The 13,639-nt window shown below is 46.2% G+C and overlaps 1 protein-coding gene across 1 annotated transcript in view; it reads left to right on the top strand.

Moving 5' to 3' along the window:
• Positions 1–944: 944 nt before the first annotated feature.
• Positions 945–13,639, top strand: part of LOC121879152 — a 31,989-nt gene continuing 19,294 nt past the window's right edge. Inside the window, exons 1-3 of the mRNA XM_042385750.1 lie at positions 945–993; positions 7,780–7,935; positions 11,386–11,541. Of these exons, the coding sequence (XP_042241684.1) occupies positions 7,906–7,935; positions 11,386–11,541 (186 nt within the window). The 5' untranslated portion in view covers positions 945–993; positions 7,780–7,905. The remainder of the gene's footprint in view (positions 994–7,779; positions 7,936–11,385; positions 11,542–13,639) is intronic.

The following is a 13,639-nucleotide window of genomic DNA, read 5'->3' as shown; positions in this document are numbered from 1 at the left end:
TTCGCCTTGTCTCATCTAGCCTCAACTCACTTTGCCTCATTTTGCCTCACCTTGTATGTATGTATGTATGGAATGTATGTATGTATGTACGTTCCTCCTTCTCCACATCACCTACACTGTATGTACGGCGTCACTACACCAGGTAATCCCATACCAGTGTTACGTGTTATAGGAAGGCGGCGGGCAGGTAGTGTCAGCTCGCCTTGTACCTGATTGTTTTTGTAATCTAGGTGAGGAAAAATCTGAGGCCTCTGTAACGAAAGCTCCCATTATGATATTTTCGTATATTGTTTATCTGTGTGTGATGATATCTTTATGTTTGTGTATGTTATACCAGTTGTTGTTATTAATATATGTGTGTGTGTGTGTGTGTGTGTGTTTCTGTTTGTCTGTGTTTGTTAAATGTTCTCCGTAGTAACACATGTGTAATGTGTACATATTTGCACACATTGGTTCCTGTTGTGTCCACTCTCTCACCATAACATTCACCATGTGTTCACCTGTCGTGTACATGGTGTGGCACCCTGTGTCTGCCAATCCACGACGCCATTTGGTAATTAACTAGATAGCTTCAGTATGTCAAGGTGAGTTAAGGTGATTACGATCGTTAACCTTAACGCGTTGGCTGTAACCTGGTCAACGCTGTGGCTCTGGTCAGTGCTATGGCCAAGGTCTATTATAACCAGTCCATGTTAAGCCTTTACCATTCCAGACTGTAATTCAATTTATTAATAATAATATTAATGTATTATTATAATTATTATTATTATTATTATTATGATTATTATGATTATTATTATTATTGATGTATTTAACCAGTTCCCTGGTACACTCACCTGTGCTAACTGTCCGGCAGTGATGAAGCAACGTGCGGTGCCTACAGGTCACGGACAACAACTGAGAAGTGCAGAGGAATACCGCAACAGACCTCCCAGTGCCAGACATCCCTCCTGGCACTCCAGACCTGGAGGTGCCACACAACGGACTGTATACGTGAGTACCTTTCTGTGCTGCCTGGGGGCTGTTAAGAGGGTCTTGTTATTATTGGTTATTTTTTTTTGGTTATTATTGATTATTATTATTATTATTATTATTATTATTATTATTATTATTATTATTATTATTATTATTATTATTATTATTATTATTGATTATTATTATTATTATTATTATTATATTATTATTATTTTTATTTTTGTTATTGTTATTATTTTTCACTGAGGGACAAAGTCTTCATGTTGGTTGGTGTAGAATGAAAGAATGTGTGTACAGCCGCTGCTTCTCAGAGTTCTTTTAGAGGAAAAAATGAGACTATTTCTCCTGCTAACTGAGGTGAGGTGACGTACACACACACACACACACACAGGGAAGAGGGTGTCAGGGGAGTGTGTGTCAGGAGAGTAATCAGGGAGTGTGTCAGGGGAGAGGGGTGTCAGGGAGGTGTGTCAGGGAGAGTGTGTCAGGAGAGTGTGTCAGGAGAGAGTGTGTCAGGGAGAGGGAGTGTGTCAGGGAGAGTGTGTCAGGGAGAGTGTGGTAATCGGGGAGAGGGTGTGTCTGGGGAGAGAAGCGTGTCAGGGGAGAGAGGGAGTGTGTCAGGGGAGAGAGCGATGTCAGGGGAGAAGTGGAATGTCAGGGGAGAGTGTGTCAGGGAGAGTATGTCAGGGGAGAGCGTGTCAGGGAGAGTGTCAAGGGGGAGAGAGCGTGTCAGGAGAGAGAGTGTGTCAGGGGAGAGTGTCAGGGGAGAGAGCGTGTCAGGAGAGAGCGTGTCAGGGGAGAGAGTGTCATAGGGAAGAGCAATGTCAGGGAGAGAGTGTGTCAGGGGAGAGCATGGGGAGAGAAGTGTCAGGGAGAGAGTGTGTCAGGGAGAGTGTGTCAGGGGAGAGAGTGTGTCAGGGGAGAGAAGTGTGTCAGGAGAGAGTGTGTCAGGGGAGAGAGTGTGTCAGGAGAGTGTCAGAGGAGAGAGCGTGTCAGGGGAGAGTGTGTCAGGGAGAGAGTAGTGTCAAGGGAGAGATGTGTCAGGGAGAGTGTCAAGGAGAGAGTGTGTCAAGGCCAGGACAGGGCTGTTGAGGGGCCTGGACAGCACTAAGAGCTAATAGAGGGCCTGGACCTTTTAAGAATATGAGGGCCTGGACCTTGTAAGGGCTAATAGAGGGCCTGGACAACATAAGGGCTGTAGAGGGCCTGGACCTTGTAAGGGCCTGTAGAGGTCCTGGACCATTTAAGGACTGTAGAGGGCCTGGACCTTATGGGGCTCAGGGCTCAGGGTGTCACAGTATGAAGGCCTTCACGTAAAACTGATAATTGGGGACCGTAATGCTATAGGCTCAGTGTTATGATACCACCTGAGACTTCTTCTTCTTCTTCTTCTCTTCTTCTTCTTCTTCTTCAACCTTCTTCTTCTTCTTCTTCTTCTTCTTCATCTACCAACTCTTCTTCTTCTTCTTCTTCTTCTTCTTCTTCTTCTTCTTCTTCTTCTTCTTCTTCTTCTTCTTCTTCTTCTTCTTCTTCTTCTTCTTCTTCTTCTTCTTCTTCTTCTTCTTCTTCTTCTTCTTCTTCTTCTTCTTCTTCTTCTTCTTCTTCTTCTTCTTCTTCTTCTTCTTCTTCTTCTTCTTCTTCTTCTTCTTCTTCTTCTTCTTCTTCTTCTTCTTCTTCAACAACAACTTCTTCTTCTTCTTCTTCTTCTTCTTCTTCTTCTTCTTCTTCTTCTTCTTCTTCTTCAAACTTCTAATATTCTTCTTCTTCTTCTTCTTCTTCTTCTTCTTCAACAACACATTCTTCTTCTTCTTCTTCTTCTTCTTCTTCTTCTTCTTCTTCTTCTTCTTCTTAACTAACTCTACTAACTAACTATTCTTCTTCTTCTTCTTCACAACAACAACCCAACAACAACAACAACCAACAATTCTTCTTCTTCTTCTTCTTCTTCTTCTTCTTCTTCTTCTTCTTCTTCTTCTTCTTCTTCTTCTTCTTCTTCTTCTTCTTCTTCTTCTTCTTCTTCTTCTTCTTCTTCTTCTTCTTCTTCTTCTTCTTCTTCTTCTTCTTCTTCTTCTTCTTCTTCTTCTTCTTCTTCTTCTTCTTCTTCTTCTTCTTCTTCTTCTTCTTCTTCTTCTTCTTCTTCTTCTTCTTCTTCTTCATCTACTATTCTTCTTCTTCTTCTTCTTCTTCTCTTCTTCTTCTTCTTCTTCTTCTTCTTCTTCTTCTTCTTCTTCTTCTTCTTCTTCTTCTTCTTCTTCTCTTCTTCTTCTTCTTCTTCTTCTTCTTCTTCTTCTTCTTCTTCTTCTTCTTCTTCTTCTTCTTCTTCTTCTTCTTCTTACAAACATTCTTCTTCTTCTTCTTCTTCTTCTTCTTCTTCTTCTTCTTCTTCTTCTTCTTCTTCTTTGTGCTAGCTTCTTCTTCTTCTTCTTCATATTCTTCTTCACTAACTATTCTTCTTCTTCTTCTTCTTCTTCTTCTTCTTCTTCTTCTTCTTCTTCTTCTTCTTCTTCTTCTTCTTCTTCTTCTTCTTCTTCTTCTTCTTCTTTATTCTTCTTCTTCTTCTTCTTCTTCTTCTTCTAACTCTATTCTTCTTCTTCTTCTTCTTCTTCTTCTTCCTTCTTCTTCTCCTTCTCTCCTTCTTCCTTTAATATTCTTCTTCTTCTCCTTCTCCTACCTCCTCCTCATCATCTCCTCACTCATCATCCCTCACTCCTCCTCCTCCTCATATCACTCCTCCTCACTCATCCTCCTCCTCCTCCTCCTCCCTCCGTGCCTGAGACATTTTAAACTCTTTGTTGTGAACGTGAGTTGGTTCTTGATTATTCCTTGATAGAAGAGAGAGGGAGGTAAGGAAGGTGAGGAGGAGAGGAAGAAGGAGTAAGAGAGGAAGGAAAGAAGAAGAGGAAGGAAGGTAGAAGGGAAGGGAGGGAGTAGAGAGAAGGGAGGGTAAGAAAGGAAGGAAGGTAGAGAGGGAAGGAGAGGAGAGAGGGAAGGAAGGTAAGAGAGGGAAGGGAGGTAAGAGAGGGAAGGGAGGTAAGAGGAAGAAGGTAAGAGAGGGAAGGAAGGAAGAGAGGGAAGGAAGGTAAGAGGGAAGGAAGGTAAGAGAGGAAGGGAGGTAAGAGAGGGAAGGAGGAAGAAGGAAGGAAGGTAAGAGAGAAGGAAGAGAGAGGGAAGGAGGTAAGAGAGGGGAAGGTAAGAGAGGGAAGGAAGGTAAAGAGAGGGAAGGGAGGTAAGAGAGGAAGGATAAGAGAGGAAGGAAGGTAAGAGAGGGAAGGGGGAAAGGTAAGAGAGGGAAGGGAGGGAAGGAGGGAAGGAAGGTAAGAGAGGGAAGGGAGGGAAGAGAGGGAAGGGAAGTAAGAGAGGGAAGGGAGGTAAGAGAGGAAGAGAGAAGGAGGTAAGAGAGGGAAGGAGGTAAGAGAGGGAAGGAAGGTAAGAGAGGAAGGGAGGTAAGAGAGGGAAGGAGGAGAGGAAGGAGGCAAGAGAGGGGAAGGAAGGGGAGAGGAAGGAGGTAGAGAGGGAAGGAGGTAAGAGAGGAAGGACGAAGAGAGGAAGGGAGGTAAGAGAGGGAAGGAGGTAGAGAGGAAGGGAGGTAAGAGAGGGGAAGAAGGTAAGAGGAAGGGAGGTAAGAGAGGGAAGGAGGGAAGAGAGGGAAGGAGAGAGAGGGAAGGGAGGGAAGGAGGAGGAGGGGAAGGGAAGTAAGAGAGGGAAGGAGGTAAGAGAGGTAAGAGAGGGGAAGGAAGGTAAGAGAGGGAAGGAAGGTAAGAGAGGAAGGAAGGTAAGAGAGGGAAGGAGGAAGGGGGAGGTAAGAGAGGGAAGGAAGGTAAGAGAGGGAAGGAAGGAAGAGAGGGAAGGAAGGTAAGAGAGGGAAGGAAGGTAAGAGAGGGAGGAAGGTAAGAAGAGGTAAGAGAGGGAAGGTAAGAGGGGAAGGAAGGAAGAGAGGGAAGGGGGAGAGGGGAAGGGAGGGGAAGGAGGGGGTGGGAGGCAAGAGAGGGAAGGAAGGTAAGAGAGGAGGAAGGTAAGAGAGGGAAGGGAGGTAAGAGAGGGGAAGGTAAGAGAGGAAGGAGGTAAGAGAGGGAAGGAAGGAGAGGGAAGGAGGTAAGAGAGAAGGAAGGTAAGAGAGGGAAGGAAGGTAAGAGAGGGGAAGGAGGGAAGAGAGGGAAGGAAGGTAAGAGAGGAAGGAGGTAAGAGAGGGAAGGAGGTAAGAGAGGAAGGAGGAAGAGAGGTAAGAGAGGAAGGGAGGAAGAGAGGGAAGGAGGAAGAGGGAAGGAGGTAAGAGAGGTAAGAGAGGGAAGGAAGGAAGAGGAAGGAGGTAAGAGAGGGAAGGAGGTAAGAGAGGGAAGGAAGGTAAGAGGAAGGAGGTAAGAGAGGAAGGAGGTAAGAGAGGGAAGGAGGAAGAGAGGCAAGAGAGGGAAGGGAGGTAAGAGAGGGAAGGGAGGTAAGAGGGAAGGGAGGTAAGGAGAGGTAAGAGAGGGAAGGAGGTAAGAGAGGGAAGGAAGGTAAGAGAGGGAAGGGAGGTAAGAGAGGAAGGAAGGTAAGAGAGGGAAGGAAGGTAAGAGAGGAAGGAAGGTAAGAGAGGGAAGGAAGGTAAGGAGGGAAGGGAGGTAAGAGAGAGGGAAGGAAGGTAAGAGAGGGAAGGAGGTAAGAGGAAGGAGAGGTAAGAGAGGGAAGGAAGGTAAGAGAGGGAAGGGAGGTAAGAGAGGGAAGGGAGAGGGGAAGGAGGTAAGAGAGGGAAGGGAGGAAGAGAGGGAAGGGAGGTAAGAGAGGGAAGGAAGAGAGGAAGGAGGTAAGAGAGGGAAGGAAGGTAAGAGAGGAAGGAGGTAAGAGAGGAAGGAAGGAAGAGAGGTAAGGAAGGTAAGGGGAGGGAAGAAGAGAGGGAAGGAAGAGAGGGAAGGAGGTAAGAGAGGGAAGGGGAGAAGAGGAGGAAGGAAGGTAAGAGAGGGAAGGGAGGTAAGAGAGGGAAGGAGGTAAGAGAGGGAAGGGAGGTAAGAGAGGAAGAGGGAAGGAGGTAAGAGAGGGAAGGAGGTGGAGAGAGGGAAGGGAGAAGAGAGGTAAGAGAGGGAAGGGAAGGTAAGAGAGGGAAGGGAGGTAAGAGAGGAAGGGAGGTAAAGAGAGGGGAAGGAAGAGAGGGAAGGGAGGTAAGAGAGGAAGGAGGTAAGAGAGGGAAGGGAGGTAAGAGAGGTAAGAGAGAAGGGAGGTAAGAGAGGGAAGGAGGTAAGAGAGGGAAGGGAGGTGGGAGAGGGAGAGGAAGGAGAAGAGAGGGAAGGAAGAGAGGGAAGGAGGTAAGAGAGGGGAAGGAAGGTAAGGAGGGAAGGTAAGAGAGGGAAGGAAGGTAAGAGAGGAAGGGAGGTAAGAGAGGGAAGGGAGGTAAGAGAGGAAGGAGGTAAGAGAGGGAAGGAAGGTAAGAGAGGGAAGGAGGTAAGAGAGGAAGGAGAAAGAGAGGGAAGGAGGGTAAGAGAGGGGAAGGAGGTAAGAGAGGAAGGAGGTAAGAGAGGGGAAGGAGGAAGAGAGGGAAGGAAGTAAGAGAGGGAAGGAGGTAAGAGAGGGAAGGAGGTAAGAGAGGGAAGGGAGGTAAGAGAGGAAGGGAGGTAAGAGAGGGAAGGGAGGTAAGAGAGGGAAGGGAGGTAAGAGAGGGAAGGAAGGTAAGAGAGGGAAGGGAGGTAAGAGAGGGAAGGAAGAGAGGGAAGGAAGGTAGAGGGAAGGGAGGTAAGAGAGGAAGAAGGTAAGGAGGGAGAGGTAAGAGAGGGAAGGAAGGAAGAGAGGGAAGGAGGTAAGAGAGGAAGGAGGTAAGAGAGGGAAGGAAGGTAAGAGAGGAAGGAGGTAAGAGGAAGGAGGAAGAGAGGGAAGGAGGTAAGAGAGGTAAGAGAGGGAAGGGAGGTAAGAGAGGAAGAGAGGGAAGGAGGTAAGAGGGAAGGGAGTAAGAGAGGGAAGGAGGTAAGAGAGGGAAGGAAGGTAATAGAGGGAAGGGAGGTAAGAGAGGAAGGAAGGTAAGAGAGGGAAGGGGAGAGAGGGAAGGGAGGCAGAGGTAAGAGAGGGGAGTAAAAGAGAGGGAAGGGAGGTAAGAGAGAGGAAGGAAGGTAAGGGGAAGGGAGGTAAGAGAGGGAAGGAGGAAGAGAGGGAAGAGAGGGGAAGGGAGGAAGAGAGGGAAGGGTAAAAGAGGGAGAGGGAAGGGAGGTAAGAGAGAAGGAGGTAAGAGAGGGAAGGGGTGGAACAAGGGCGAGGAGGGAGGGAGGAAGAGAGAGAGGAGGAGGGGAGAAAGATAGTAAGGGGGAGAAAGAGAAGAAAGGAGAGTGCGAGAGAAACAAAAAAGAAGAGAGAGGGGAGGAAGAGAAAGAGAGAACAGAAAGAGACACAGGAGGAAGAGGGAAGCGATAGTAGAACAGGAGAGAGGGAGAGAGAGAGGAAAGCGATAGTGGAGCAGGAACAGAAACAGGAGGGAGGAAAAGATGAAAGGAGAGAGAGATTAAAGGAGGAAGAAAAAGTGAGGATGAAAGGAAAGGAAATAGAGTGGGAGTGAATCTGTAGCAGCAAAAGACAGGAGAGAGAGAGCAATTATTATTTAAGGGTGATGTATAGAGGAAGAATAATAGCCTAGTTTCACCTACCAATACCTGGCCTCACCTGACCTCACCTGACCTCACCTACCATGTGTGATGCCATGACCACGTAACACACACACACACCCTCGAGCACCCAACCCAACCCAACCCAACCCATATGTAACACTTAAGGTAGGTTGACTAGGGTTAGGGTTAGGTTACGTTTCTGTATAGTAACATGTCAAAACAAAATGGTGGTCTTCTCCTGCAGGATCTTGGCCAAGGGCGCTAGTGGCGGCGGGGGCGTGCAGACACAGGACATGACCACCCACGGGGCCATATCCAGAGGAACCTTCTACCTCACCGCCAACACCGAGCTGTACATCTAGTGGGCAGAATGTCTGCCTGCAAGAATGCCCCGACACAGGTCAGTAGGTCGTGTGTCAACTATAACATTCACCGACAACATGTCATCAACTCATCATACCATTATCATCACTCTTATCATCACTACAATTATCATCATACCATTATCATCACTACATCATCAATAACAATTATCATCATACATTATCATCACTACCATCATCAACACAACATCATCAAACTACCATTATCATCAATAAATCATCAATCATCATCACCACCATTATCATCACCACCAATTTATCATCAAACAACACCATCAAATAACAACACATTATCACACCAATCATCACTACCATTAATCATCATCTACAATCAATCATCAACAACCATTATCATCACACCATTATCATCAAACTATATCATCACTAATTATCATCACCTATCATCACAACCATTATCATCATCATCATCATCACTACCATTAATCCACCTTATCATCACTACCATTATCATCACTACCATTTATCATCATCACCATTATCATCACTACCATTATCATCACTACCATTATCATCACTACCATTATCATCACTACCATTATCATCACTACCATTATCATCACTACCATTATCATCACTACCATTATCATCACTACCATTATCATCACTACCATTATCATCACTACCATTATCATCACTACCATTATCATCATCATCATCATCATCATCGTCAAAGACACCCGGTCATCGTCTGAGGGTTAAGAAGCTCCAAAATATCGATGAAACTTCAGACAAGTATTAGCGTAGACAACAGCCGCTTCAAACAGCTGACGGAGAAGCTTTCTGACAAGCTGACATCAACACCACCTGACATCACCACCATCAACAAAACGGAACTCCTGACTTCAACTCTGTCATCTATACAACCCAAACAGCCGCTGGGGAACAAGACTGAAACATCTGAAGCAATATTCACTCACAACTTGTACTCGCCAGCAATGTGTCCCTACGGCGACCTACATGTGTCTCTGACGACCTACATGTGTCCTGCGGCGACCCACATGTGTCACAACGACCTACATGTGTCTCGGCGACCTACACACAGGTTGTTACAGGATCACAGCTCATACACGACGTGAATTACAGTAAATGATGAAAGGAAAATGAGAGAGAGAGAGAGAGAGAGAGAGGTCCAAGGCTTAGGAGAGAACCACACGGTATATACTCATATATATATATATATATATATATATATATATATATATATATATATATATATATATATATATATATATATATATATATATATATATATATATATAGAGTTGTGTCAGCTGCTGGAGGAAAAAAACAGACCGGAAACATGTTACTGAGTGTGGTGTGTCTGTCTGTCTCTGTCTGTCTGTCTGTCTGTCTGTCTGTGTGTGTGTGTGTTCATTCTACAAGGCCATCGGTTAACATACGACAAAAAAGAAGAAATTTACCACAACACGACCCACTGAGCTCAACATAGACAGATAATGGTAAGAGAAAAATGCACGGAGTTAATAGAATGGGGGGGGCCAGGGGGCTGGTGTAGGGGTGCCAGAAGGAGGTGCCAGGGGAATCATGTAGAGGGGTGACCAGGTGGAGGGGGGACTAGGTGGAGGAGGGACTAGGTGGAGGAGGGACCAGGAGGAGGGGTGGGAGAGGTCAATATCCGAATTCGTTACTGATACCACCCAATCAGTGGAGGATCGTCTCTTATGGCTTCCGGGCAATCAGGGCTGAAGGTTCCGACTCTTCAGGCATTGTGAATGAACCTGGGTAAAAAAATGGTCAGCTTTGAGGAGTCGGTCAATGGTGTATGTAGATGACGGCAGCACTGTTTCAAGGTATCGCTGTCGCAATTCACTCTAAACACATCGATAAATCTTTCTCTATTGATCCTGGGCTTCGACCTTATGGATGAGGGGGGGATGAGAGGGGTGAGGGTGGGATGAGAGGGAGTGGTGATGGGAAACTCTACTGCTTTACTAATGACATAACTTTGTGCATCAATATCTGTGAAGCAACGAGAAGTGTCCCTACGTCAGCCGTCCGTGGGGAGAATCTGACCTCACTTCACGGACGGGGAGAATCTGACCTCACTTCACGGACGGGGAGAGTTTGACCCCACTTCACGGACGGGGAGAATCTGACCTCACTTCACGGACAGGAGAATCTGACCTCACTTCACGGACGGAGAGAATTTGACCTCACTTCACGGACGGGAGAGTTTGACTCCACTTCACGGACGGGAGAATCTGACCTCACTTCACGGACGGGAGAATCTGACCCACTTCACGGACGGGGAGAGTTGACCTCACTTCACGGACAGGGGAGAGTTTGACCTCACTTCACGGACGGGAGAATCTGACCCCACTTCACGGACGGGAGAGTTTGACCCACTTCACGGACAGGAAATCTAGCCCCACTTCACGGACAGGAGTTGACCTCACAACACGGTTCAACACTCCGCCAGGGTGGCCGAATTACAATCTCTAATAAATCACACCTTTTCTTTCACCGTCAGGAATTAACCCGGAGCAATTTACAACAGTGTTCAGTAATTAGTTTTTCATATTACTACCAGGTGTTAATTAACTTGACCTGAGTTACATATAATTAACTCTGGGATTAATTACTGAATATTATTACTCAAATACTTTTTTTAACTTTTTGTGTATATTGAATAATTCACTCACTCACTCACTCACTCACTCTCACACACACACACACACACACACACACACACAAGACACTCCTCCTCACTCCACTCACTCCACACACACACACACACACACACACACACACACACACAAGACACTCACCCCTCCTCACTCACTCCCACACACACAAGACACCACTCACTCACTCCTCCCTCCACTCCCCACACACACACACACACACACACACACACACACACACACAAGACACTCACTCACTCACTCACTCACTCACTCCTCCACTCACTCACTCTCACACACACACAAGACCTCCACTCCCTCACTCACTCACTCCTCCTCCTCACCTCACACACACACACACACGACACTCCACTCACTCACTCCTCCTCACTCCACTCACACACACACACAAGACACTCACTCACTCACTCTCTCACACACACACACAAGACACTCACCCTCACTCTCTCACACACACACACAAGACACTCACTCACTCCTCCTCTCACACACACACAAGACACCTCACTCACTCACTCACTCCCTCATCTCCCTCCTCTCTCACACACACACACAAGACACTCACTCACTCCTCCTCCTCATCTCCTCTCCTCACACACACAACACTCACTCCCTCCTCCCTCCACTCCTCACTCCTCCCCCCACCACACACAGACACTCACTCCTCCTCCCTCCATCTCCTCCTCCCACACACACACACACACACACAAGACACTCCCACTCACTCCACCACACACACACACACACACAAGACCTCACTCCTCCACTCTCTCTCAACAGACGCGGGAGCACCTGGATATATGCACCTCCAGGAGACTTCCGCCTGACGTCTCAACGCTGGAGAAGATTACCAAAATGGATATGCTTCGTCACGGCGTCTGGATGAACTCTTCTGGGGGAGGCGGTGGCGGTGGCGGGGCGTCCTTCGTGTTCATGGTGAGTACCTTGCCTCCTCCTGCCCCTTCAGGGTGAATTACCTTCCCCTCCCCTTCAGGGTTTTCTAAAATGTTGTGTCCTTTCCCTTCGTCGTCTCCTGTAGGTTTATTATTATGTATTTATTTATTATTATTATTATCATTATCATTATCATTAGCATTATTATTGTTGTTGTTGTTGTTACGATCGAGTCTCGGGTAAAGATTGTCGCCATCTTCGTCTCTCGATACTCAGGTGCCACACTTATTGAAGATTTTATTGCGCCAGTCTTCAGACGGGACGAATATTTATTGAACGAATCTGAGAACTTGTAACCATGACAACCATGTGTTTTGTGTGTGTGTGTGTGTGTGTGTACGCTGCTTTTTGACAAACACTCCTCTCTCTCTCTCTCTCTCTCCTCTACTCTAGTGACCCACATACACCTTCAGATAATTTCACGCCCTCGTATACACCTCACATACCTACACTACGCCCATGTAACACCTGGTAACACCTTGATACGTGACGTTAATAAGGTCTTTGTCACGGCAGGAAATACCTCAGCAGAACTTAGGTAAATATTATCCACCGAGAAAAGTATAAAGCAAAAACAGGTGGAGGTTGAAGAGGTAATTTCACGGGAACGAGCACTGGCAGCAGGTGTATTCAGTGGGACCCGTCACCCCACCTCCTCCCACCTCCCTACCGACCCCAAACTCCCTACCTCCCCACCGGCCCTACCCGCCCCACACACTCCACTACCCTCCCCACCGACCCTCCTCCCCACCGGCCTCCTCCCTCCTCCTCCACGGCCCCACCCTCCTCCACCGGCCCCTACCTCCCCCACCGGCCCCCATCTCCCCACCTCCCCACACCCTCCTCACCCTCCTCCCCCACATTCCTCCGTCTCCATTGTCACGGTCCATCTCATTAACGTGCTAATCAGTCTGCTCGTTCTATTGAAAACCAGATAATGGGCACAGATTCTCACCACTAACAAAGTACAAACCGAAGGACAGAGTTGTGATGGTAACATGAAGTCTTATACAAAACATTGATTATTACTTCCTAACTTAACCTGCCGACTTACCTGACCTGACCTGACGACCTGACCTAACATGAAGTCTTATAAAAACATTATTATTACTTTAACTTAACCTGACCCAACCTTATTTGACCTGACCTGACATTAACCTAACATAAGTCTACAAAAACAGATTTATTACTTCCCAACTTAACCTGACCTGACCTTACCTGACCTGACCTGACCTGACCTGACCCAACATGAAGTCTTATACAAAACATTGATTATTACTTCCTAACTCTAACCGAATCAACTTATTTGACCTGACCTGACATTAACCTAACATGAAGTCTTATACAAAACAGTATTTAATTCAACTTAACCTGACCTGACCTGACCTGACCAACCTAACTAACTAACCTAACCTAACCTAACCTAACCTAACCTAACCTAACCTAACCTAACCTAACCTAACCTAACCTAACTTAATCTAACCTAATCTATTCTAAAAATGAATGAGTGAATTAAGGTGGATGAGAATGGATGAAAGTGGATGAAGGTCGATGAAAGTAGTTAAAGGTGGATGAAAGTGGATGATGGTGGATGAGGGTCGATGAAAGTGGATAAAGGTGGATGAGAGTGAATAATGGGTCACGAGTTAGTCAAATGTGGGTATGGATCACCGTAGAGTTTTACGGATATCTGCCAATATAAATAGGGTAGTAAATGCCAAAAGTATTTAGCTTGGTGTGGATGGTGGTAGCTGAAGTAAGTGTGTAGTTATGGTAGTATTATTGTTGTGGTAGTAGTGGTAGAGTTATTGAAGTAGTAAGAAGAGTAAATGTAGTAGTAGTATTAATAGGATAGTGGGTGGTGGTTGTGGTAGTAGTGGTGGTGTGGTTGTAGCAGGGTGGTGGTTGTGTCAGGCAGGGTAGTTGTAGTAATAATATGGTAGAATATATTGTGGTAGTAGGTGGTAGTTGTGGTTGTAGCAATAATAATGGGTGGTTGGTGGTAGTAGTAATAGTAGTATTGGGGTGGTAGTTGTGGTAGATAGTAATAAAAAGTGTATGGTAGCTATGGTTGTGTGGC

This window comes from Homarus americanus, unplaced genomic scaffold (genome assembly GCF_018991925.1).
Source record: "Homarus americanus isolate GMGI-L3 unplaced genomic scaffold, GMGI_Hamer_2.0 scaffold14314, whole genome shotgun sequence".
NCBI lineage: Eukaryota > Metazoa > Arthropoda > Malacostraca > Decapoda > Nephropidae > Homarus > Homarus americanus.
The sequence above is the reverse complement of the archived record's forward strand: the minus strand, read 5'-3'. Positions and strand labels throughout refer to the sequence as shown.